The sequence below is a fragment of the Geotrypetes seraphini genome, chromosome 3, assembly GCF_902459505.1.
Source record: "Geotrypetes seraphini chromosome 3, aGeoSer1.1, whole genome shotgun sequence".
NCBI lineage: Eukaryota > Metazoa > Chordata > Amphibia > Gymnophiona > Dermophiidae > Geotrypetes > Geotrypetes seraphini.
The window spans coordinates 144,071,065-144,093,496 of NC_047086.1; the positions used below are offsets into that span (position 1 = coordinate 144,071,065).

Sequence of the window (22,432 nt, forward strand, 5' to 3'; positions counted from 1 at the left end):
TCACTCCCCTACTACAGCAAAGGCATCATACCCTGATATTAGGTTCCTCTCTAGCTGACAGAAACTCCAATAATTGTTTGAGTTGTTTTACTCTCATGAGTTCTCACACAAGAACAAGGAAATTGTAATAGAAAAGTAAGGCCGAGGGCCAAAGCTCTCAGCCGAAGTGCCAGGAATTCCTGGCATCTTTTCTGAGTCGTTCAAGCCAAATCAGAAAATACCCATACTCTTGAACTCAAAAACAATTCTCCAGCATTGCAGAAATTCAGATGCAGAACAGTGCTATGGTCCAGTTCCAATGTGAATGTCACTTCCAAAGTGGTCCTTTGAATTACAACTTCCAAGTGATGATTCCAAGAATTCTCTTAAATTCATCCCAGGAGAAGAAAGAACTGCTTGTGGGTCTAAAAGAGCTGAAGATTTACTTACCTTCTCCTTTACAAAGCCGTGCTAGAATTTTTAGCGCCAGCCGCTATGGTAACAGCTCGGACGCTCATAGGAATTCTATGTGAGCATCGGAGCTGTTACTGCGGCGGCCGGCGCTAAAAACGCTAGCACGGCTTTGTAAAGGAGGGGGTTAGAGATAAGTAATGAGCCCTCACTATACTGTTGGTGATAATACTTCTGAGGGCATTTAAAAATCTCAAATGTATCTTTCCTTAAATGATTTTCCATAAAATCAAGTCTCCTGGCTGTAAAATTCTTATCTTTTACTAAAGCTTCATTCAATATATCTAATTCAGAAATGTTTGTGTCGTAGGACTGTAATATTACAGAGTGTTGATCCACTGTTTGGGTCTGGACCTCCACAGCTTTATTCATAGTTTCTAAATCAAAAACAAACATTCCTGATAATTTTAGCATTAGTACTATTATTTAGTATTTGAATAGCGCTGCCACCGCACTGTACATTAAACATGCAAGAGACAGTCCCTGCTCGAAAGAGCTTACAATCTAATTATGACAAACACACAGGACGCAGGACAAAGGGTGAATCAATATATGCTGCTCATGAAGGAAAATATAAACGGATTAAGAGATAGAGAGGGTAGGGTCTACAGAGAAAATGAGAAACAAATATAGTGTATTCAAATATGGAAGAGGGTAGGACCTAAACACAGCTTTGAAAAAGTGGGCTTTGAGCCCTGGATTTGAATACAGCCAAAAATGAACTGGTGAAGTCAGGAGTTGGTAGTAGAGGAGAAGGGTACAGACAAGAGAGACTTACCCAAAGAATGGAGTTCATGGGGCAGGGTATCCTCCCTCCCTTTATCCCTCTTTCTTGGAATTCCTCAAACCCTAATACCACCAGATCCTCCCACAAATTAAAACTATCCTTCCCCTCGCTAAAAGGCATTTCCCACACAGGCAAGCTAGGGACCTCCCTTCACTTCAAAATCACTGAGCTCTGGAACAACCTTACCTCCCCTCTTCGAAACTTGAGCTCTCTCCAAGTTTTCCGCAAACATCTGAAAACCTGGCTTTTCTCAAAAAATGTAAGTCTCCCTCCAACTTAGGAATCAAGGAAACTCTTATATCTTGGCATCCCAAGTCCTCTAAATTTTCTTCACACTTCTACCTCTAACCCTCTGTTGTAGTTCCTTCCTATTTCTCCTACTGTAAACCGCGTCGAGCTCTACGAACGTGGAGATGATGCGGTATACAAACCTAAGGATTAGATTAGATTAGATTAGATAAAAGAGGAGAGACATTGAAGAGCCATAGAGTTCAGTGCTTTTATTCTACAAAAAGAAGGTGTTGGTACTCACCCCCAATGTAGCCATTCTCCCTGCAATCGGCTAGAGAGCATTCGAAAAGGCAGTATTGCAAATATTATAGCACGCCCAAGCACACCTCTAATTGGGAACACACAGGATTTTCTACATAGAAACGAGTAACGTAGTATATGACGGCAGATAATGACCAGAGCTGTACCTGCCACTCCTGGTACGTTATACACTCTGTCATGATCAAACAGTACCATAACAAATAGACAGTCACATAATCATGGAAGAGTGAACAAAAGAGTGGCTGTACTGGGACAGACTGAAGGTCTATCAATCCCAGTATCTTGTTTCTACAGTAGCCAACCCAGGTCACAAGTACCTGGGAAGATGATAAAGAGTAAAACAGATTTTATATTGTTTATCCAAGGAATAAGCAGTGGATTTCCCCAAGTCCATCTTAATAATAATAGTAATAATAATAACAATTTATATACTGTAGGACTGTGAAGTTCTATGCGGTTTACAATGATTAAAAGATGCTACAGATTGAATAGAATTAACAAAGTTAAGAGCTAGTGATAAACAGCTCTAGAGATCAGATATTGTGGACTAAGATTGTACAAGTCAGTTACCTAAATACTTCAGGAACATATGTTTTTAGGTTAAGTAGCTTATGGACTTTTGTTTTAGGAAATTATCTAAACCTTTTTAAAACCCTGCTAAGCTAATCTCTTTCACTACATTTTTTGGCAATGAATTCCAAAGTTTAATTACATATTTAGTGAAGAGATAGTAGCTTCATTGCATGCCACCTAGTCCTAATATTTTTGGAAAGAGTAAACAAATGATTCACATCTACTTATTTCACTCTACTCAGTATTTTATAGACCTCTATTATAATTTTGGATAATCCCTTTTATGGTCAATAATTGAATAAAACAGCAATCCAACATTGTTGCAAACTGACATTTACTTGCTGGCAACCCTTAGGTGAATATGACACACAAAAAAACACACACTAATTCTTGATCTGACCCTGCTGTTATTGGGTCACAGACCTTAGAAGTCTGCTCAGCACTGATTCTAGTTCCCAATTGCTGGAGTTGTCATCAAAGTCCACTCCTGCCCCTTCATAATCGGGACACAGGCTCTGTTTTGCCACATGTCACCTGAAAACCTCATCTTGCAGTGCATCGCTTCCAACCCCAAGTATAACACATTTGAAAAAAAATCCAATCTACGTAGATAAAACCAGGAAATGGACCACAATTCTGAAATCATACTTTTTATGACCCTAATCTCAAATGATCACTTGAAAAGGTAAGAATTATCAAGGGGTCCTTTTAATAAGGCATGCTAACCGATTTAGCGCGCGCTAAAAGCTAACATGCTCATTATATTCTATGGACACGTTAGCATTTAGCGGATGCTCATCGATTAGCGCGCGCTAAATCGGCTAGTGCTTTAGTAAAAGAGGGGGTAACTATTTTATATTCTTGTTCTGTCATTTAAGGTGTCTACTGGAAATTTTACGGACTTACGAGCGGGCACATAAAGTCACATATTCTCAGAGTAAAAAGATTGCGTCCGTCGTCAAACAGGCAGCCACAAGGTAGGTTCTACACAGACTAGGGCATCCACATGCCTCCTTCCAAAGAGTATGAGCTTAATTCTCAGGGTTTTTTTTTTTTAGAGATATTATGCTATCTATGATCTATACTGGCTGTTTTTTTTAATAGCCTACAGAAAAAGGGACATCTTTATTTGCTTGGATGGCGGACTCTTGGAATCATGGGGATCATGGAAGCTGTTGGATGTATCCCGCAATTTGGGGCAGGTAAGAAAAGCAGCAATGGGAACACTGTGCCATGTTTGTCATATTATATTTTACCATGCTTTGTTATGTATGTAAACTTATAACCTGTTCAGAGCTGTCCAGGGAGGACAGAATATAAAACCAAATAAATAAATTAAATGTTTCAAGAGGAAAAGGATGTCTCCATAAACACTACTGAGGTGAACATCTAGATCGGTGTTCCACAAACTTTGTCGAGTCACAGCACACTAAACGTAGAGACTGTGGCTCAAGCCATCCAGAGGTATGTGGATGTCACCATGATGACATCACGCGCAGTCATCTCGTCGACGTCCGTGCATGCACGAAGGCCCTCCAGATGGGCTCTAAGCCGCCAGTGGGGGGTGCCAGCAGGGAAGAGGGCCGGAGAGAAGGAGAAGTGCTGGCGCCTTCTGATTGCCTATAGGATGTGCCTCTCTCCTAGGAAGGGCCTTAAGCGCCTGGACCAATCAGTGCCTTAGCTCCCTCCCCGATGCATCCCAGGATGCACCAGGAAGGCCTGCCATTTTGTAAGAGGTGGGCCTAACAGCCGGAGCGGGTAAGCGTCCTTCCAGCTGGACTTCGTGAATAAGGTACAGAGGACCTGGGGGGACATTGGGGGAGTTGTCAGGGGGTAGAAGTTGGGTGACGGAAGGAGGGAGTGGACATCTCTCCCATTGCAGGGTGGTGGTGGGGGGGTAATAGTGTCAGAGGATTGTGTGGCAGGAGGAAGTGGGCATCTCTCCTGCTGTGGGGTGGGCAGCTGAGTAGTAGTATCAGGGGATTGTGTAACGCGGTGGAAAAGAGTGGGCATATCTTCTGCCGATCTCAATTTGGGGTTTGTTTGTTTTTTTTATTTGCAGGGAAGGGGAGGGTCTGAGCTGTCAAACCTTACTTTCCTGTCAGTGCCTGAGCCAATCAGCGCTCAGGCACTGATCAGAAAGTAAGGGTACGACAGCTCAAACCTGTCGGCAAATGGTGGCTGCAAATATGGCACAACAAGTTTAGGGAATCACTCAGCAATGATAGAGAATCGCTCGGAGTGCTCATTTTAATATTAATGACCTTGTTGTAGTACATTTGCATGGCAGTATCGGAGACTGCTAGGAAACTCGGCAAAGACCCACGGTAAGCCGTTTAAAAAATCTTCCCCTCAGAGTCCATCCTGATAATGTTTCTAAGGCTACAGTGTTAAATGTTTAACTGCTGATAATCCTCAGGGAGAGATCAGTACAGTGTGCAAATCAATTCCAAGCATATTCATAGTGGATATCCTTAAAACCTGACAGTCTGGAAGTGTCTTTAGGATTGGGTTGATAATCACTGATAGAGGCGAATGTACTAACCTAGAGGACTTCTGTAGATTACTGGCTCTATTTATGAACAAAATTTAAATCTGAGGCCAAAGAAAAGATAACTACATCTCACTAAAGTATAGCTATGTTTTTCTGTAAAAATAGGCTGCAAAGCCTTTTCAGTGTGTTTTTTGTAAAATATTTGCATCATAGTACTAGTACAGTGGTGCCTCACACAACGAACTTAATTCGTTCCAGGAGCAAGTTTGTTATGCGAAAAGTTCGTTATGTGAAACGCGTTTTCCCATAACAATACATGTTAAAAAAAATTATTCGTTCTGCAGCATAAAATATGCTAAGATGACATAAAAAAAGATAAATTTGTCAAAATGGTGAAAATGGTGGTCTTGCTGAGGCCAAACTCTTTGACGAGGTCACACTGTTTTACCCCACATTCACTCCTTCTAATTATTTCCCGTTTCATTTCAACAGAAATCACCTTCCTGCTTTTTTTAGAAGCCATGATATATTAAAAATATTGAGTTTATCTTAAAAGGACGACTGTATACAGTGAGAGAGGGCAGTTAAGCGCAGTGACTAACGACTGCCTGCAGTGCCTGCGCGGAAGGATGCAATACATCGGCAGCTCGGGCGACTTCGTTGTGTGAAACGAAGTTCGTTGTGTGAAACGAAGTTCGTTGTGTGAAACGAAGTTCGTTGTGTGAAGTTCGTTGTGTGAAACGAAGTTCGTTGTGTGAATCAAGACATGAAGTTCGTTGTGTGCAGCGTTCGTTGTGCGAGGCGTTCGTTATGCGAGGCACCACTGTACTAGCATTTGTGGCTTGTTTTGGAAAGGCATGTTCCACGTGGATGTAAACTATATTAATATATGGTCTCTAAGGTATATCTTCATAAGTACTTTCAAAGGTTTATAAACCTCATTAGTGTCTGCTGTATGAAAACAAACTTTCTTCCATACAGACAAGTGACACGCTGAGATTGATAGTACAATTTCTTTATTATCTCATGTAGTATAAATAGTTATACTCATCTCAGTCTACGCGGGTGGGGACAGCACTCCGACATAGAAACTATGTTTCGCTCTAATCGGGCTTTATCAAGGAAAGTCCCCCTTACGCCATACAGCTCATGCTCCCCGTGCTAAATTGCCCCCCCCCCCAGTCACCACAATAACCACTCACCCCATTTGTATCTCTCCCAGTGCATAAGAACATAAGAATAGCTTTAATGGTTCAGACCAGTGGTCCATCTAGCCAGTAGTCCAAATTCTCAGTGACCAATCCAGGGCAAGCAGTGGCTTCCCCTATGCCTGTCTCAATAACAGACTATGGACTTTTTTCCCAGAAAATTGTTCAAACCTTTCTTATAACCAGCTACGCTAACTGCTCTTTCCACAACCTTTGGCAATACGCTCCAGAGCTTAACTATTCTCTGAGTGAGAAAAATATTTCCTCCTATTGGTTTTAAAAAATATTTCACGGTAACTTCATCAAGTGCCCCCTGGCTTCCTTAACTCTAAATGGCACCAACTGACCCATACAGCAAAATGGGGTTCACAAAAACTGCGAGGCAGCAATGTTTGGGCTTGACTTTGAAAGAAATGGGGATTCCAACAGGTCTGAGGTTCCTGTGGGGTCTTTTATTTTAGAATTTTATTGATAGCAACAGAGGTCACTTGGGAGAAGGAGTCCTCAGCCCAAATAAAAACACCCAAGACTGTTGAAAATGACATTAAAAAATAAGCAAATAGCATCATTTTCATTTTCGTTTCATGCTTGAAACAACCACACATCCCTAATACTCCCTTTGTTTTTCCCTTAACAGTTAAATGTATTCCTTTGGCAACACACACAAAATTGTTATGCCAATAAAGGGCTAGATTCACTAAGCAAACCGATCGTGTACCGATCGGTTTGCGACCCCTTTGCGATCCGATTTCCCTCCCCTTTGCGATCCGATTTCCCTCCGATCTGATTCATTAACCTCTCCTGCAATCCGCTTCCGATCCACGCATGCAAATGAGGGGAACAGCATGCAAAGTAGGCAGGGACCCGATTCACTAATGAAATCTTGCAAACCAACTGGGCTGGCCAATCAACCCAAGAAGCGACTGCTGGGGACCAGTCGCAAACGTCCTTTCTGACTCTCCAGCTCCATTGCCGCCCTGCTTTCTGCCCTGCTCTCTGCACACCCTGCTTTCTGCTGCCCCAAAACTCTCCTGCCTGCTCTCCCCCAAATCTCTCCTGCCTGCCGCCCTGCTCTCCCCCAAATCTTTCCTGCCTGCCGCCCTGCTCTCCACCAAATCTCTCCTGCCTGCCGCCCCGAATCTCTCCTGCCCTTCCAAGCACAGCGAACCCGTGGGTTTAAGCGGGTTAAAACCACGGATTCGCTGGGCTAAAGTTAAAAAAAAAAAGTTGCAGCATAGATGGATCATAGACGCATGCGCAGACTATCTACTGATGGTCTGCACATGCGTCGGAATTGCACACTAGCGATCTGTGCGGTCGGAGGGGGGCGTTCCTCCAATTACCCTCATTTTAATATTATTGTTTTGGGAATTTGTCGGGCCTGCTGGAATCGGCCCCGGAAGTCAGCTTAGTGAATCTAGCCCAAAGTTAACTGAATCAGTGCACTAGCAGCTAAGAATGATGTTTTCTGAATACAGCACTGCAAGCTGCATTACAAGAGCAAAATGATGAGCGTTCTGTGCACAGTAAACAACACACACATTTACTTCATTAAACTTATCTTATTGAAACTTTTTTCCAAGATTACAGGGATTTCAGAGGATTCATTGCTGGTGGCTACAACGGAATGCTTAATAAAGAAGGGGACTTGACAGCGCTGGTAGGTTTTATGGGATAAATTAGTTTGTAAACAAAACTGAGCTCACATCAATACATTTATCGCTTTCCAAGAAGGGTGCATTAGGAAATCCTTGCAGATGACACAAAAATCAGTAATAGAGTGGGAGGGATGGAATAAGTGAAATGTGACTTGAAAAAATAACCTTAAAGAATAGTCAAGAGCTCAGAAATTGTGCTTTATTGCAAAAAAAAAAAAATCAAAAAAAAGAGTGAAATGCCTTTGGGGTACAAACATAAGAACATAAGATTAGCCTTACTGGGTCAGACCAATGGTCCATCAAGCCCAGTAGCCCGTTCTCACAGTGGCTAATCCAGGTCCCTAGTACCTAGCCAAAACCCAAGGAGTAGCAACATTCCATGCTACCGATCCAAGGCAAGCAGAGGCTTCCCCCATGTCTTAATAACAGCCTATGGACTTTTCCTCCAAGAATTTGTCCAAACCTATCTTAAAACCAGCTACGCTATCCGCTTTTACCACAACCTCTGACAATACATTCCAGAGTATAACTATTCTCTGAGTGAAAAAATATTTCCTCCTATTGGTTTTAAAAGTATTTCCCTGTAATTTCATCGAGTGTCCCCTAGTCTTTGTACTTTTTGAAGGAGTGAAAATCGTTCCATGTGTTCCTACACTCTAGCTGATAATTTGTTATGACAAGACTGGAAAGTAGCAAGCAGGAAATGAACCTGAAGGCTGTCAGTCGGAAGTGCATACATGGACAGAGCTTGGGTTGGGTTCCCACTTGCGCATGTAATGTACAGAATCCTATCAGTAATGTACAGAATCCTATCAGTAATGTGCGTCTCTCCCAAATTTATGTGACCACAGTTGTGCCAGATCTATTGACTGGTATGACTATAGGTGCATAAATATAGGTGTTAATATTCTATAATGGAACCTGGCTGATCAAATGTAGGCTCCCATCGTGCAACCTAAATAGAGCTGGGCAAATCACTTAACCCTCCATTGGCCAGTCACAAGGAACTACACTGGGGGAAAAAAATAAATAACATACCTTTACTTATGTAATGAATCTCAATTACACATTTTAATTGAAATGCAACCACATCGGTCTCCATATCTTTTTGTAGTGAATAGGCATCCTTTTTCTTTGATAATATACATAGGGGGGTGGGGAGATTGAAAGATAAGATGAAGCAAAATTGAAATTTTGAAGGAATATGATAGTTTTAATGATTGTATAGAAAGATGGGAGGGGGAGGGTTTTTAATTAATTTACATATTAAGAATATAATGTATGATGTTCAAGTGTTATACAATAGTATTTCATGTTGTTCTTTTTGTGCACTTGATGTAAGTTTGAAAAAGAATAAAGAAATTAAAAAAAAAAAAAGAAATGCAACCACAAAAATTAAAGAATAAAAAGTAATGAAAAGATTTTAAAAATGCAAAATACAAACCAAAGAATCAAAAACAGCATGCAGAATAGCTGTAAATAGCCTTCCAGTTTTCACAGCCTACATCAGAAAAGCAAGCCCAGTTTTAATGTATTCTACAGACTAGATTGAAAGAATATTTGGAGCACTCACATTCACAGCAGATCACTTTCTCTGTGCACATGTAATAAAGCAGATGACTTAAGGAAGGGGGGAGGAGACTGTACACTTCCCCCTCCCCATTCGCGGTTTCCCTACTCGCAATTTCACATAATCATGATTTTTTTTGGGGGGGAGGGGAGGAGGGAAAAAAAATCCCATATTTTTGTCTTCCCCCCAGCATCTTGGCCTTATCTGGTGGTCTAGATGGCTTTCGGGGCAGGAACGATCTTCCTATGCTCCTGTCCCGTGCAGATAGCCATTAGGAAATGGCTGTGGGGAGTTCCCGTAGTCTCTCGAGAGACTACGGGAACTCCCCACAGCCATTTCCTAATGGCTATCTGCACGGGGCAGGAGCGTAGGAAGATCGCTCCTGCCCCAAAAACCAGCTAGACCACCAGGTAAGGCCGGGATGCCAGGGGAAGGCGGAAGGGAGGCGGGGGTGGGTCAGAGCTGGATATTCGCGGTTTTTCGCCATTCGCGGTCCGGCTCTGCCCCTATCCCCCGCGAATAACGAGGGAGAAGTGTACTGCATTCTGTACTCTGATATTCTCTCTTTTCTTTCTCAGGGCCCTGAATTTGCTATCTCTCATGAAGATTTTATAAAGAACATTGTACCTACCTTATCAGAGATGGATACCGTTCTGTTTATGTTCACCGTGGATGGTAAGGGTGCTTCTTAGTCATTCGCATGCGAGACATCAGCATGCCAACATTGCAGTGCAGACAATTCAGCGCAAGACACCAGCGCGCCGGTGAAAAATTTACTTTTAAAGAGCTCCGACGTGGGGTATAAGTGGGGAACCCCCCCAGTTTACTTCATAATCGTCGCGCTGCTGTTGGGGGGGGGGTTGGGGGGTTGGAACCCTCCATTATAGACTAAACTTAACTTTTTTCCCAATTTTTTCAGAAAATGTTAAGTTTTCTCTAGAATGTGGGGGGTTGCACCCCCCCACCCCAACGGCAGCGTGAAGAGTATGAAGTAAAGTGGGGGGTTCCCCCCTCGCCTCCCATCGGAGCTCTTTAAAAGTAAGTTTTTCATCGGCATTGGTGTCTTGCGCCGAATTGTCCGCGCTGCAATGTCGGCGTGCTGATGTCTCGCGCGCTTTTGTCCCGTCACCGTAAGGGTTACTCGTATTGATGGGGTTGAAGTTAAACCATAGCTTAATGCAGCGTGCCGCAAACTTTCTCGAGCCGCAGCACACTTAACGCAGTTACCGTGGCTTGAGGCATCTGGAAGTGTGCGTGACGTCATCATGTCGACATCCACGCATGCGTGAATGTGCTCCAGACTGTTCTGAAACACCAGTGGGGGATTCAAACTTTAGGCAGATTTTCACATTCTTTAGCCTATACAATGGTGACGATCTGGAATGATCTCCGCCCCCCCCCCTCCCAGATATTAGAACTCTTGCCTCATTGACTAGCTTCAGAAAAACCCTAAAAACATACTTATTTACGAAATACTTTACAAATAACTGTTAAAATGTTTAGCTGATCATTTTACGTTGTTATCTATCGATCCTCCCTTTTTTATTGTTCATTTTTAATCTTTTTGTTAACCGGTTCAAGTCCCTCAGGGGAATGATCCGGTATATAAACTCAAGGATTAGTATTAGGGTGCCAGCAGAGAAGAGGGCCGGAGAGAAGGAGAGGAGCTGGCACCTGCTGATTGCCTACAGCAGTGTTTTTCAACCTTTTTTGGGCAAAGGCACACTTGTTTCATGAAAAAAATCACGAGGCACACCACCATTAGAAAATGTTAAAAAATTTAACTCTCTGCCTATATTGACTATATATAAAGTAATTCTCTTGAATAGGAATCAAATAAACACAAAGAAAGTATTTTATAATTACTTTATTACGAAATAAAAATTATAAAAATTATAAAATACTTTATTCAGTGCGAAACCTGGGCCTGTTTGGCTGAACACAAAGCTGATATTCTGGCTGGAATCGAAGAAAGACACACACGTAGCTCTTCGTCAACAGCTCTCAGTCTCTCTCTGTATTTGGTTTTTATAGCATACAAAAATAGACAAATATACCCTCCATCCTTTTTATTAAACCACAATAGCAGTTTTTAGCGCAGGGAGCTGCGCTGAATGCCCAGCGCTGCTCTTGACGCTCATAGGCTCCCTGCGCTAAAAACCACTATTGCGGTTTAGTAAAAGGTGACCATATTGTAAAATATAGACAGCAGATATAAATTCAGAACTGTGCATAGTAAGTGAAGGGAAGTTTTCATCTCTGGGAATTTACCCAGTTAACTATTAAGTTATTTGGGCAAATTCCTTTGAAAACTGTGGTAATACTGCCTCCACTTTGCTAAATTTAAAATAAAATCATTTTTCCTACCTTGTCTGGTGATTTCTGGTTGCACTTTCTTCTTCTGACTGTGCATCCAATCTTTCTTCCCTTCTATCAGCCTGTATGCTTTCTCTCCTCCACACCTCATTCCCTCCCCCAACTTTTTCTTCCTCTCTCCCTGACCTTTCTTTCTTTTTTTTCTTCTTTCCTTCTGTTTCCCTGCCTGCCCCCTTTCTTTCTTTCTCCCTGCCGTTCCCCAAGCCACTGCCACTGCCGCTGCCATCGGGGAACAGGACCCACCAATGGATAACAGGCCCCAAAGCCGACGCCGACGCATGCTCTCCCTGACGTCAATTCTGCAATTGGAGAGGAAGTTCCGCCCAGCCAGGCAGCGATTGGCTGGCCCGAACTTCCTCTCCGACTACAGAATTGACGTCGGGGAGAAGAATACTTATCGGCTCGATAGATTAGATCGCCAAGACAAAGTGAGTCCTGGGTGATCGACTCACTTTGCCTTGGCGAGCTACTGGCGCCCCTGCCTCGGGCCCCCTGTCAGCTCCGGGCCCGGCAGCCCTGCGGCACACCAGGCAACATCTCGCGGCACACTAGTGTGCCGCGGAACAGCGGTTGAAAAACACTGGCCTACAGGATGTGCCTCTCGACATGAGAGGCATGTCCTGTCAGCCGGCGCCAGTGCCTCTCCTCCTCCCCAGTGTTCCATGGCACACCTGAAATCTCAGAAGGCACACAGTTTGCGATACATTGTCTTAATGGATCAGATGTTAGCATAGGGTGGTAGAAGCAGTGTGAAGAGTACCAGGGAGAGCTGTATCGAGCACAATCGGGCCAATATCCAGACCATGGGAGATAGCTGGCTGTCTCCCACGGTCTGCAGCAAAAAATGAAAATTCAATACCGGCACCATATCTTGCAACTGGCGCCGGGCTCTCCGCCAAATGGGATATTCAATGGGATATAGATAGCGATCGCCCACTGAATTTCAGCAAATAGGTGACTATGTGTTGTTTAGGCCAGTGATTCCCAACCCTGTCCTGGAGGAACACCAGGCCAATTGGGTTTTCAGGCTAGCCCTAATGAATATGCATGAGAGAGATTTGCATATGATGGAAGTGATAGGCATGCAAATTTGCTTCATGCATATTCATTAGGGCTAGCCTGAAAACCCAATTGGTCTGGTGGTCCTCCAGGACAGGGTTGGAAACCACTGGTTTAGGCAGTCAGGAGCTATTCCCGGCCAGCTAATATTAGCACTGAATATCGGGCCCAATATCTTCAGATAAATGATACAATCTTAAGAGCACAAAAATGGTTCTTCCTTTTATCCCATGGTGCAGTTCCCATCTTGGGTTCCAGTCACACGCCACATCATATAAATGACTTTATTTGAAATAAATGGGCACGTGAGTAACCTCCTCTAATCCCTTCCGTGGAGTGCTGCTCAATAGCAGCTGTTTCCAAAATCTCCCAGCGTTGATCTTTTAGGACATAGATGTTTAATCCCCTTCTCAAATGGAGAATAAATATCTATGAACCTGTCATACCCCTTGTCATGTGGAAAACACTCCCACCCCGTGCTTTCTTATTTACGTGTGCTTGGGTTTGAGACGAGCATATCCCAGCATTTAAAATAGTGACTTAGATGTTTCTGCAAGATAAACATTTAAGGTACTGGGTTATGCATGTGTCAACTGTGAATAGGGCTTGTAAAATGAGGGCCATAATAGCCCACATTTTAAACCACAAAGCGCTTATATATTCAGCCCTGGTGCCTAACATATGAATACCTTTGAATATCAGCTTCTACAGTTTTAGAAATCTCTTGTGTATCTGAGTGTAACTTGTCTATCAATACAACTGAAAAGGCACGAACTACATTAAAAAAAAATGTGTGTGGGGGGGAGGGGGGGAGATTCTGTGAGAGAAGTAGAAACCACTGATGATGAATTGTTATCCTCTTCATCTCAGTACTGAACCAGTGTTTCAGCAAGATTGTCCCGTTCAATCCCAGCTGATTCTCAGCTGTGCAGGTTTGTGCTCTATTGTATGACTAAATATTCTTCGTATTTAAAAGCACATGTCTCTTTGGCACCTGCATTGGCACACTCTGAATATTGGTCTCATCTTGACTTTAAGATGAACTCCCAGACATCGAGAAGTTGGCAGGTCTAGTGAAGGAAAAGACATCAAACTTCCAAGCTATCTCCCATGCTACAGCTGGCCAGTGCCTTCCTGTGAGTACTTAATTATCGATATGGTTGAACCCATTACTTCTACTACCTATCACTTATATAGCGCTGAAAGGCGTATGCAGTGCTGTACATTTTGACATTTATAGACGATCCCTGCTCGGAAGAGATTACAATTGTAGATAGATTTATAATAAACTAATTAGTGCAAGTAAACATCTGGCACATACACTTCTCCCTCCGTATCCACAGTTTCCGTATCTGCGGATTCACTTATTCACGATTTTTCGGCTGCTGACTCTACCCCCTAATTTTCATCACTGAACCCGGCGTTTCACATTGGAAATCGCTGCTCCCATTGGTTCATGGAGGAAATCGCTGCTCCCAGTGGTTCCTGAAGGAAATCACTGCTCCCAGTGTTGTATGGAGCAAATCGCTGTTCGAGTTATTCACGGTTTATTATCTTTTTCAGGTCTATTTTACCTAAAAACTGCAAATAACATGCAAAACGTTATTCGCAGTTTTTCAGTATTCACGGCTATGTTCTGCCCACATCCCCTGCGAATACGGAGGGAGAAGTGTAAAAACCTCATGTCTAGGGTTACACTACTCACTGCAGCCACAGGTTCGGCAATATGCCAACTTATCCGAGTGAACCAGAGAAACCCAAAATATCTGAAATAGTTTATTATAAAGATATAAAAATTATATTCACATAAGCCAGCAGTAAATAACAACTAATAATTATTCACAATATCTCTGAATACATATACATCTTCTGTACTCAATTAGTACACAGTAATCCCTAAGTAAATTAGTAAATAAGACTAATTCTTACAATACTGATTCCTGATAAATTTAGCAGCAATCTATTAGAGCTTATCACCTCGGGGGCCTAACGTTCCCATCCATAACAAACAAGATTCTATTTAACCCAGCTACTGTGAAAGATAATTCCAGCCTTACCACTTAGATCGAGCCTCAGCGAATCGGGGAGATGGAATTCTTCTTTCTTCAGCTTAGCAGGTTGTAGATCTTCGTCCGGTCAGACAAGGTCGTTTATCACTGGTGCAGCTGTAATATATATATTTGCCAGAGTTCCTTTTGTAAACCAGAGCACTTTCAGATATGGCCAAAGACAGTTCTGCGTCTTCACTCTCCTCCGAGAGCTGGTCAAAAGAGGGAACCTTTTATCAGTTCTTATTGTAAACGGTGCAAGTAGGAAAAACACTTGTTTTGATCCGAGTTCACCCAAATCAAAACAATTTATTCTCTCTGCAAATCTCTCTTCTTAGATCGTGTCAGATGACCCTAGTCTAGGACCAATCAAAGCAGAACAGCAAGAATGAATAGTCTTCTTCTTGTGCAGAGGCCTTGGAAGGCGCCACAGATAAGAGAATAAAGCAGCATAGTTCATAACGCCTCCAGGTTCACACAGGAGCTGGACACGCTGGGATGGGCACATGTCCTTGACTGCAAACACACAGTTCTTGTAAACACATCCAGAATGCTTCAGGCAAAGATGGTTCATGGCTTGCTTGACATGTCTGAGGCCTAACATTAGGTGAAGCAGGAATCACCCCTACACAATCTAACTTGGATGGACAAGACATGACATAGAGGGTAGGGGATGCAGAATCCAAGATGAGAGGCATTAGGAGTTGAAAGCACTCTCAAAGAGGTGGGCTTTTAAATGGGACCTTAAACACTGCCAGATATGAAGCCCGCCTTAAAAATCAAGCGAAAGTCCAAGAAATCTGAAAACTAGGAGAATGTCAAAGAAATATGAAAACAGCAAAAAAATTAGAAGAAAGTCCAAGAAAACTGAAAACTGTACATCTCTGGCTGTAATTATACCTGCGTAAGGGCCTGTCAGAGTTGAAGACAGCAATGACAGTCAGTGAGGGTAGTCAACTGTGAACAGATCTTTTCATGATTATTCTCTATGTTTGTCTCTTTTTTCCTCCAGAACTCCATCAAGAAGCTTTTCCCCAATATCATCAGCATAACATGGCCAATTTTGTTTCTAGAGTATGAAGGGAACTTTATCCAGGTGAGAAAAATGTATCATGCAGAGAAATTTATGGGTTTTGGAGATGGAATAAATATTTTTGCAGAACTTGGCTTGTGTGTATCCTATTGTATTAGAAAACTTCAAAAGGAGGCTGAAACCTTAGAGGGTAATATTCAGTCAACAGTGTATGTATGTTGTAAACCACTTAGATTTGTAGATTTGCGGTATATAAGAAATTTTTTAATAAATATTTGTAAATTAATATTCAGTGCTGGGTCATGTCTGGGATCTGGAATTCAATATTGGTTGCATGTGGTCACCTGGAAATTAACCGGACACTGTCCAATATTCAAACCAAGGCCTATTTAGCTTGATGAATAAAGTTAAGGCAGCCTTTTCATGTCCTAACTTTATTCTCCTACATAGAGGTAGATTCACTAACCTCACAGATCCGATCCAATCCGTTAGCAATCCAATTCATGAGGTTGCCAGCCGCCTGATTCACGACATGTCCTCATGCAAATGGGGGCGATCAGAGTCACACCTCCAACTGACCGCATGGATCGCTGAAGAGTGATCCCGATGCATGCACAGACCATCTAGATCACAGGTGTCAAAGTCGGTCCTCGAGGGCCGGAATCCAGTCGGGTTTTCAGGATTTCCCCAATGAATATGCATGAGATCTATGTGCATGCACTGCTTTCAATGCATATTCATTGGGGAAATCCTGAAAACCCGACTGGATTACGGCCCTTGAGGAGGGACTTTGACACCCCTGATCTAGATGGTCTGCGCATGCTTACAGAGCTTGAAACTTTAAAAAAAAAATTTTTACTTCGCAAGCCCATGGTTTTAACCCACTTTAAATCGGCAGGTTACAACCACGGGCTCACACTGTGGGGAAGCACAGGAGAGTTGGTGCAGAGAGCAGGGCAGCAAGAGGAGAGTTGGTGCAGAGAGCAGGGTGGCGAGAGGAGAGTCAGGACAGAGAGTGGGGCGGCAAGAGGAGAATCAGGGCAGAGAGGAGGGCAGTTGGAAAGGACGTGAGCAACTGGTCCTCAGCAGTCGCTTATTTTTTGATCAGCCAGCCCAGCCCTGAAATTTTTTTGTGAATCACTGCTTTCCTTCATTTGCATGCGCAGATCAGATCGGGAGTAAGGTTAGTGAATCGGGTTGGGATCACAAAGTGGTCGGGACATGATTGGTGTCCTTAGTGAATCTAGCCCTAGTCAGTTAATGGGCTGACTATCACCTCTAACCAGTTTAGACTCCACCCAAGTTCTGCCTACAGACTTCTCTGGCACTAACCAGACAGTACAGAGGCAGTTAGTACTGATATTGAGTTGCCTGGTTAAATCTCTTTGAATATCAATCCCTTATTTTGGGGTCTAGCCTTGAATAACTTGAAAGGAACATGGGCATACAGGAATTGAAGAAGCCTAATTAATTTTTGTCATTATTTGTAGAATGTGTACTTGGTTTTTATTGATTCATGATGCACTGAATTGATATTTTCACAGCTGGATCACTTTTAGTAAACCATTCTGATTGGTTCCTATTATAAGAATGGTAATATCAAATGACACACATAAATAAATAGATAGATACCTTACTTTTCCTATAATTGCCAAGGAACATTTCAGAATGGGGAGGATGGGTGTGGTAGGGGAGGGGGCATCATGCCAATAATTCCTCATTTCTTTCCTGAACATTCCTTGGAAGGATGGATGTGGGGTCGACTCCTTATTGCAGGGGTGTCAAAGTCCCTCCTCAAGGGCCGCAATCCAGTCGGGTTTTCAGGATTTCCCCAATGAATATGCATGAGATCTATTTGCATGCACTGCTTTCATTGTATGCTAATAGATCTCATACATATTCATTGGGGAAATCCTGAAAACCCGACTGGATTGCAGCCCTCGAGGAGGGACTTTGACACCCCTGCCTTATTGGGAGATTTTATACTAACTCTGGTTTTCTCTCTTGGCTGTACAGATATTTCAAAGGGAATTAAGCACCAAATGGATCCTGAATACTGTCAGTACTGGAGCCCATGTACTTAAGGGCAAAATCTATCGCAATTACATGGTCGACTTCAAAGTCAGTAACACCAAGCTGTTCCAAAGAGCGGTCTCGGTGGTGCAGGTATTCTTCAGCCCAGATTAAAGCTTTGATCAATCAGTCCTTGGAGAGAGTAAGAGTGACGTTTTCTCTGTAGCATGTTCAGTTTAGATTTGCCATGTCTATAATAAAGCCTCTGATGAATTTAAGCGTTGTGGTCCCTACAATAGATCTCTTAGCTCTGTTGCAGATACTGTTGTCTGCTTTGTCTATTTTCCTGCATTAAACACCTCCCTCAGCCATTTCTTTCATGTGTCTAAGTCCCTCTTTCTCTCTCCTGTTTAAATAAATGAAATATCATAGTTTTACTTAACCAATATTTTAATAACCATATGTTGTAAGCCATATTCTTCATCTGAGCAGAGAAATCACCAAAACAAGGAGGAAATGTTATTTTTTGAAATATCAGGATAGGGAACCTCCAGTCCACATCTGGTTTACACAAGAGCCTCGACACTGCTGTTTGTGGCATGAGCTCTCACTTCCTTCCTTCCCTCTGTGCACTTGTTCCTTCCTCGGCTCTCTTCCCCCTGAATCAGGCCTTCACAATGGGAGCAGAACTGGAGCTTTGGCTGTATCTCTCTCTCTCCAACCTCAAACTCTCCTCCCCACCACTGGCACTGCTGCTACTACTATTAATTATTTCTATAGCGCTTCCAGACGCACGCAGCACTTCACAGAGACACAAAGAGTAAGAAAACAGTCCCTGCTTGAAAGAGCTTACAATCTAAACAAGCAAGACAGACAAACAGGATGTCATGGATACAGTTAAGGGGAACGGTTAATCAGCAGGCTGGGTTGGAGGGCAGAGGAGTAGGGTTAAGGATTGAAAGCTATATCAAAAAAGGTGGGTTTTTAGTCTGCTTTAAAACAAGAGAAAGGAAGGGGCTTGATGGACAAACTCGGATAGTTTATTCCAGGCATAGAAGGCAGCTAGATGAAAGGAACAAAGTCTGGAATTGGCAGTGGAGAAGAAAGGTAACGCCAAGAGCGGCTTATCTGAGGAACGGAGTTCTCTGGGAGGTGTATAAGGAGAGAGGAGAGATATTGAGGGGCAGCAGAATGAACACACTTGTAGGTCAGCAATAAGATCTTGAACTGTATGCAATGGCAGATAGGGAGCCAGTGAAGTGACTTAAGTAGAGAGGTATCCAACACTCTGGCCCCAGCTGCTGCTGAATTCCCCAGTTTCAAATTCCATGGCTCAACATAACCTATTGCAAGGTAAATAAAACAAAAATTATTGTTTTAAAACTCCATTAATAGGTAACATACTTAGGATTACCATATGGCTCCAGAAAAAGGAGACCCAAATATATTCGGGAATAAATAATTAACCCAGGTGCAGATATAAACATATGCACACACTGGTATAATTAACATTTTTTGCTTATGAGACCGATGGGTAAGCATAATTTAACCCACTACTAACACAGCTCAAATTCTCAATCATTGCACTACGGTCTATATGCTAAACCATTTGATAAATTTCAAACTTTAAATTAATTCACCTACTTTAAATAACTTTAAATCTTCAAATAGTTAAGCAAACAGACTTAGCTTTTAAGTAAAAGGGTTCAACAGGTTCTGACTAGAGGTCTGCACGGGAACGGGGATCACGGGAATCCCGCGGGTCCTGCAGGGTTCCCGCGGGAATCCCACCTTAATCCATGGGACTCCCACGGGGATCCCCCTCTGCCCCACGGGACTCCCACAGAGACCCCCCTCTAACCAATGGGACTCCCACGTGGATGGAAGGCTTTGGAAGCAGGGTTCATCCATATAATATAATGGACACGTCAGCCTTAGTAAAAGAGGGAGTTTATAAGTTAATTACCTGAACAGAAAACAAAAAAAGGGTTCCACCAAAGAGATTCCACAAGGAAAACAGCAGCGCAAACACAAAAGAAACTGTGGAACTGATGAACCTGTCAGAAGTAATTGCTGCTTTTTATGGGGACAGGCGGGGATGGAGGTAATTCCTTGCGGGAATGGGTGGGGATGGAGAGGATCCTGGTGGGGATGGGTGGGGACGGTGAGGATCCTGGCGGCGACGGGTGGGGATGGGTGGGATTTCTGTCCCCTTGCAACTCTCTGGTTCTGACGCGTTTCACCATGCTGCCTCAGAGAACCCACATTTACACAGGCATAACTCTGCTCCCACTATGTCTGCAAAACATAAAAGCAAGTATCAACAATAGTCTTACCAACTTTCTACCATTGTTTTTACTTTTTTTTTTTTTACATTGTTTTACCATTGTTCCATTGATGGAAGTATAACTCGGATGTCTCAATCCATCCTCCTTTTTCTAGAGCCACAAGTTAACCCTAAACATACTGCAGGTCCTTGCTAGAGGTAAGATACTGTTGCTGACTGGGCTCACGAAATTTGGGGAGGGAGGATCCTTCCTCACTCATTAAATCCTCCCCCTGCATACTGGTGACACAACTCTCCGGAGGGTTCCTGGTTGCTACCGTGGCCCAACATGTACAAAAGCTTCCCCACCCCTGGTTTAAGTGAAGATGCTGTGTAACAAGCAGGTGTTGATATTAGATGCTTTCTCATAGCTCCAATTATCTGTTCTTAGCAGCCTGTGCATCACATATCCACTAGCTATGATACTTAGATATTCATGGAATCAAGTTTCTCATCTAAACTGTCATAGCCACAGTCAGCAATGTCTGGATAATGTATTATTGTTTACCATTTATTAAAACTATCTTTACCACCTCATTTGGTGCAGAAGCCTAGACGGTTTATAATTTAAAAACAAGACTTTGTTAAGAAAAGGAACTCCAGATTTATAATAGGAAAGGCGCACACACACACAAGATATTCACCTAAACTAAAAATCATAGTGTTGTACCAAACTCTCCCTGCTTCTGTCTGATCCACCCCCAAAGGCAATAATGTTCTTATTCTTCTCCGTAAGCTATTCCAGTGCAATAGGTGAGACATTGTATACAGTAGGGTTATCTCCTCATAGCCATGTGCTGCTGCAAAAGCCTACTCTGGATTTTTTGCTCTGCCTCTGTTGTACTTCACTAGGCTCTCTAGCTCCACCTTCAGTTCTTTCCTTTTGCACGCATGCCTGCAGGAGTGTTTGTTCTGCTCTCCCCATTTATTATTTTAATTTGATGTAATTTTGTTCCCTTTTTGGGAAACTACCATAAAACTACTAGGAAAGACTATAGACCGATGCTGCACCATGCAACCACAAATAAATAAAACAATACAGAAATCCTTCGCAATGATGAGAAACCTAAGACAAGTCAGGAAATTCTTCGAAATAACACAATTCCAGCTTATAGTACAATCCCTAATACTAAGTCTACTAGATTACTGCAACATCCTCTACCTCCCTTGCCCTGCTACAATGACTAAACAACTACAAACAATCCAAAACAAACAATCCAGCTCTGAGACTCATCTACTCATTGAGAAAACACAACCATATTACAGAAGCATACATCAACTCACATTGGCTACCAATCCAAGAAAGAATGCTATTTAAATTCTACTGTATGTTATTTAAAGCCTTAAACGGAGACAGCCCAACCTACCTGAACAACCGCCTCATCCAATCCACCTCAATCAGACATAGAAAATTACACACCCCATTCACACACCCCTACTCTGGAAACTGAAGAACCATGGGGTGGAAGGAGATGTACATAGATGGATCAGAAACTGGTTGGCGGGTAGGAAACAGAGGATAGGAGGGAAGGGCCACTACTCAGACTGGAGGAGGGTCACGAGTGGGGTCCTGCAGGGCTCGGTGCTCGGGCCGCTGCTATTTAATATACAGTGGTGCCTCACACAACGAACTTAATTGGTTCCAGGAGCAAGTTTGTTATGCGAAAAGTTCGTTATGTGAAACGCGTTTTCCCATAACAATACATGTTAAAAAAAATAATTCGTTCTGTAGCATAAAATATGCTAAGATGACATAAAAAAAGATAAATTTATCTTGTTAGAGCTGGTGTTAGACACAACTGGGGACTGCAAAGTCCAGGCAGAGGCTTACGGCTCTCTTTGACCAGGGGGGACAGTTGCCCTAGTTGCACTACCCTAACCCTATTCCTGCTATGTGTGACTGTGGTATTCTGTTAGCATGATATTTGTATAGCATTCTATAATAATTTGGCTTATTCAATTTTCTTGATAGTAGAGGGGATATATGTGAAGGGGAGGGGAGACAGGGGTTTTGTTGATCCTTGCTGTGTATTATAATCACCCCCCACATACTCCCCAGTACCTTTTTAATCATCCCCCCTCGGTACCTTTTTTAATTCCTCCCATCTTTCCCAGCCAGTGGCGTACAGGCCAGAAGCGCAGAGATCAGGAGCAATTCCTCTGCACGCCTGTGTGGGCCCATGCCGATCTCCGAATGGCTGCTGTTAGTTCTTGTGAGTCCCGCGAGAGCTGACTGCAGCCATTCAGAGATCAGCGCAGGCCCAGGCAGTAGCACAGAAGGCTTG

General features: G+C 42.9%; 1 protein-coding gene across 3 annotated transcripts in view; it reads left to right on the forward strand.

Moving 5' to 3' along the window:
- The window catches only part of GCKR (glucokinase regulator), a 181,272-nt gene that overhangs the window by 153,230 nt on the left and 5,610 nt on the right, over nt 1-22,432 (forward strand). For all 3 annotated transcript variants that reach the window (XM_033938444.1, XM_033938442.1, XM_033938443.1), the window contains 7 exons: nt 3,241-3,339; nt 3,467-3,564; nt 7,648-7,724; nt 9,871-9,967; nt 13,766-13,863; nt 15,788-15,871; nt 17,825-17,974. In XM_033938444.1, coding sequence (XP_033794335.1) covers nt 3,241-3,339; nt 3,467-3,564; nt 7,648-7,724; nt 9,871-9,967; nt 13,766-13,863; nt 15,788-15,871; nt 17,825-17,974 — 703 coding nt within the window. The remainder of the gene's footprint in view (nt 1-3,240; nt 3,340-3,466; nt 3,565-7,647; nt 7,725-9,870; nt 9,968-13,765; nt 13,864-15,787; nt 15,872-17,824; nt 17,975-22,432) is intronic.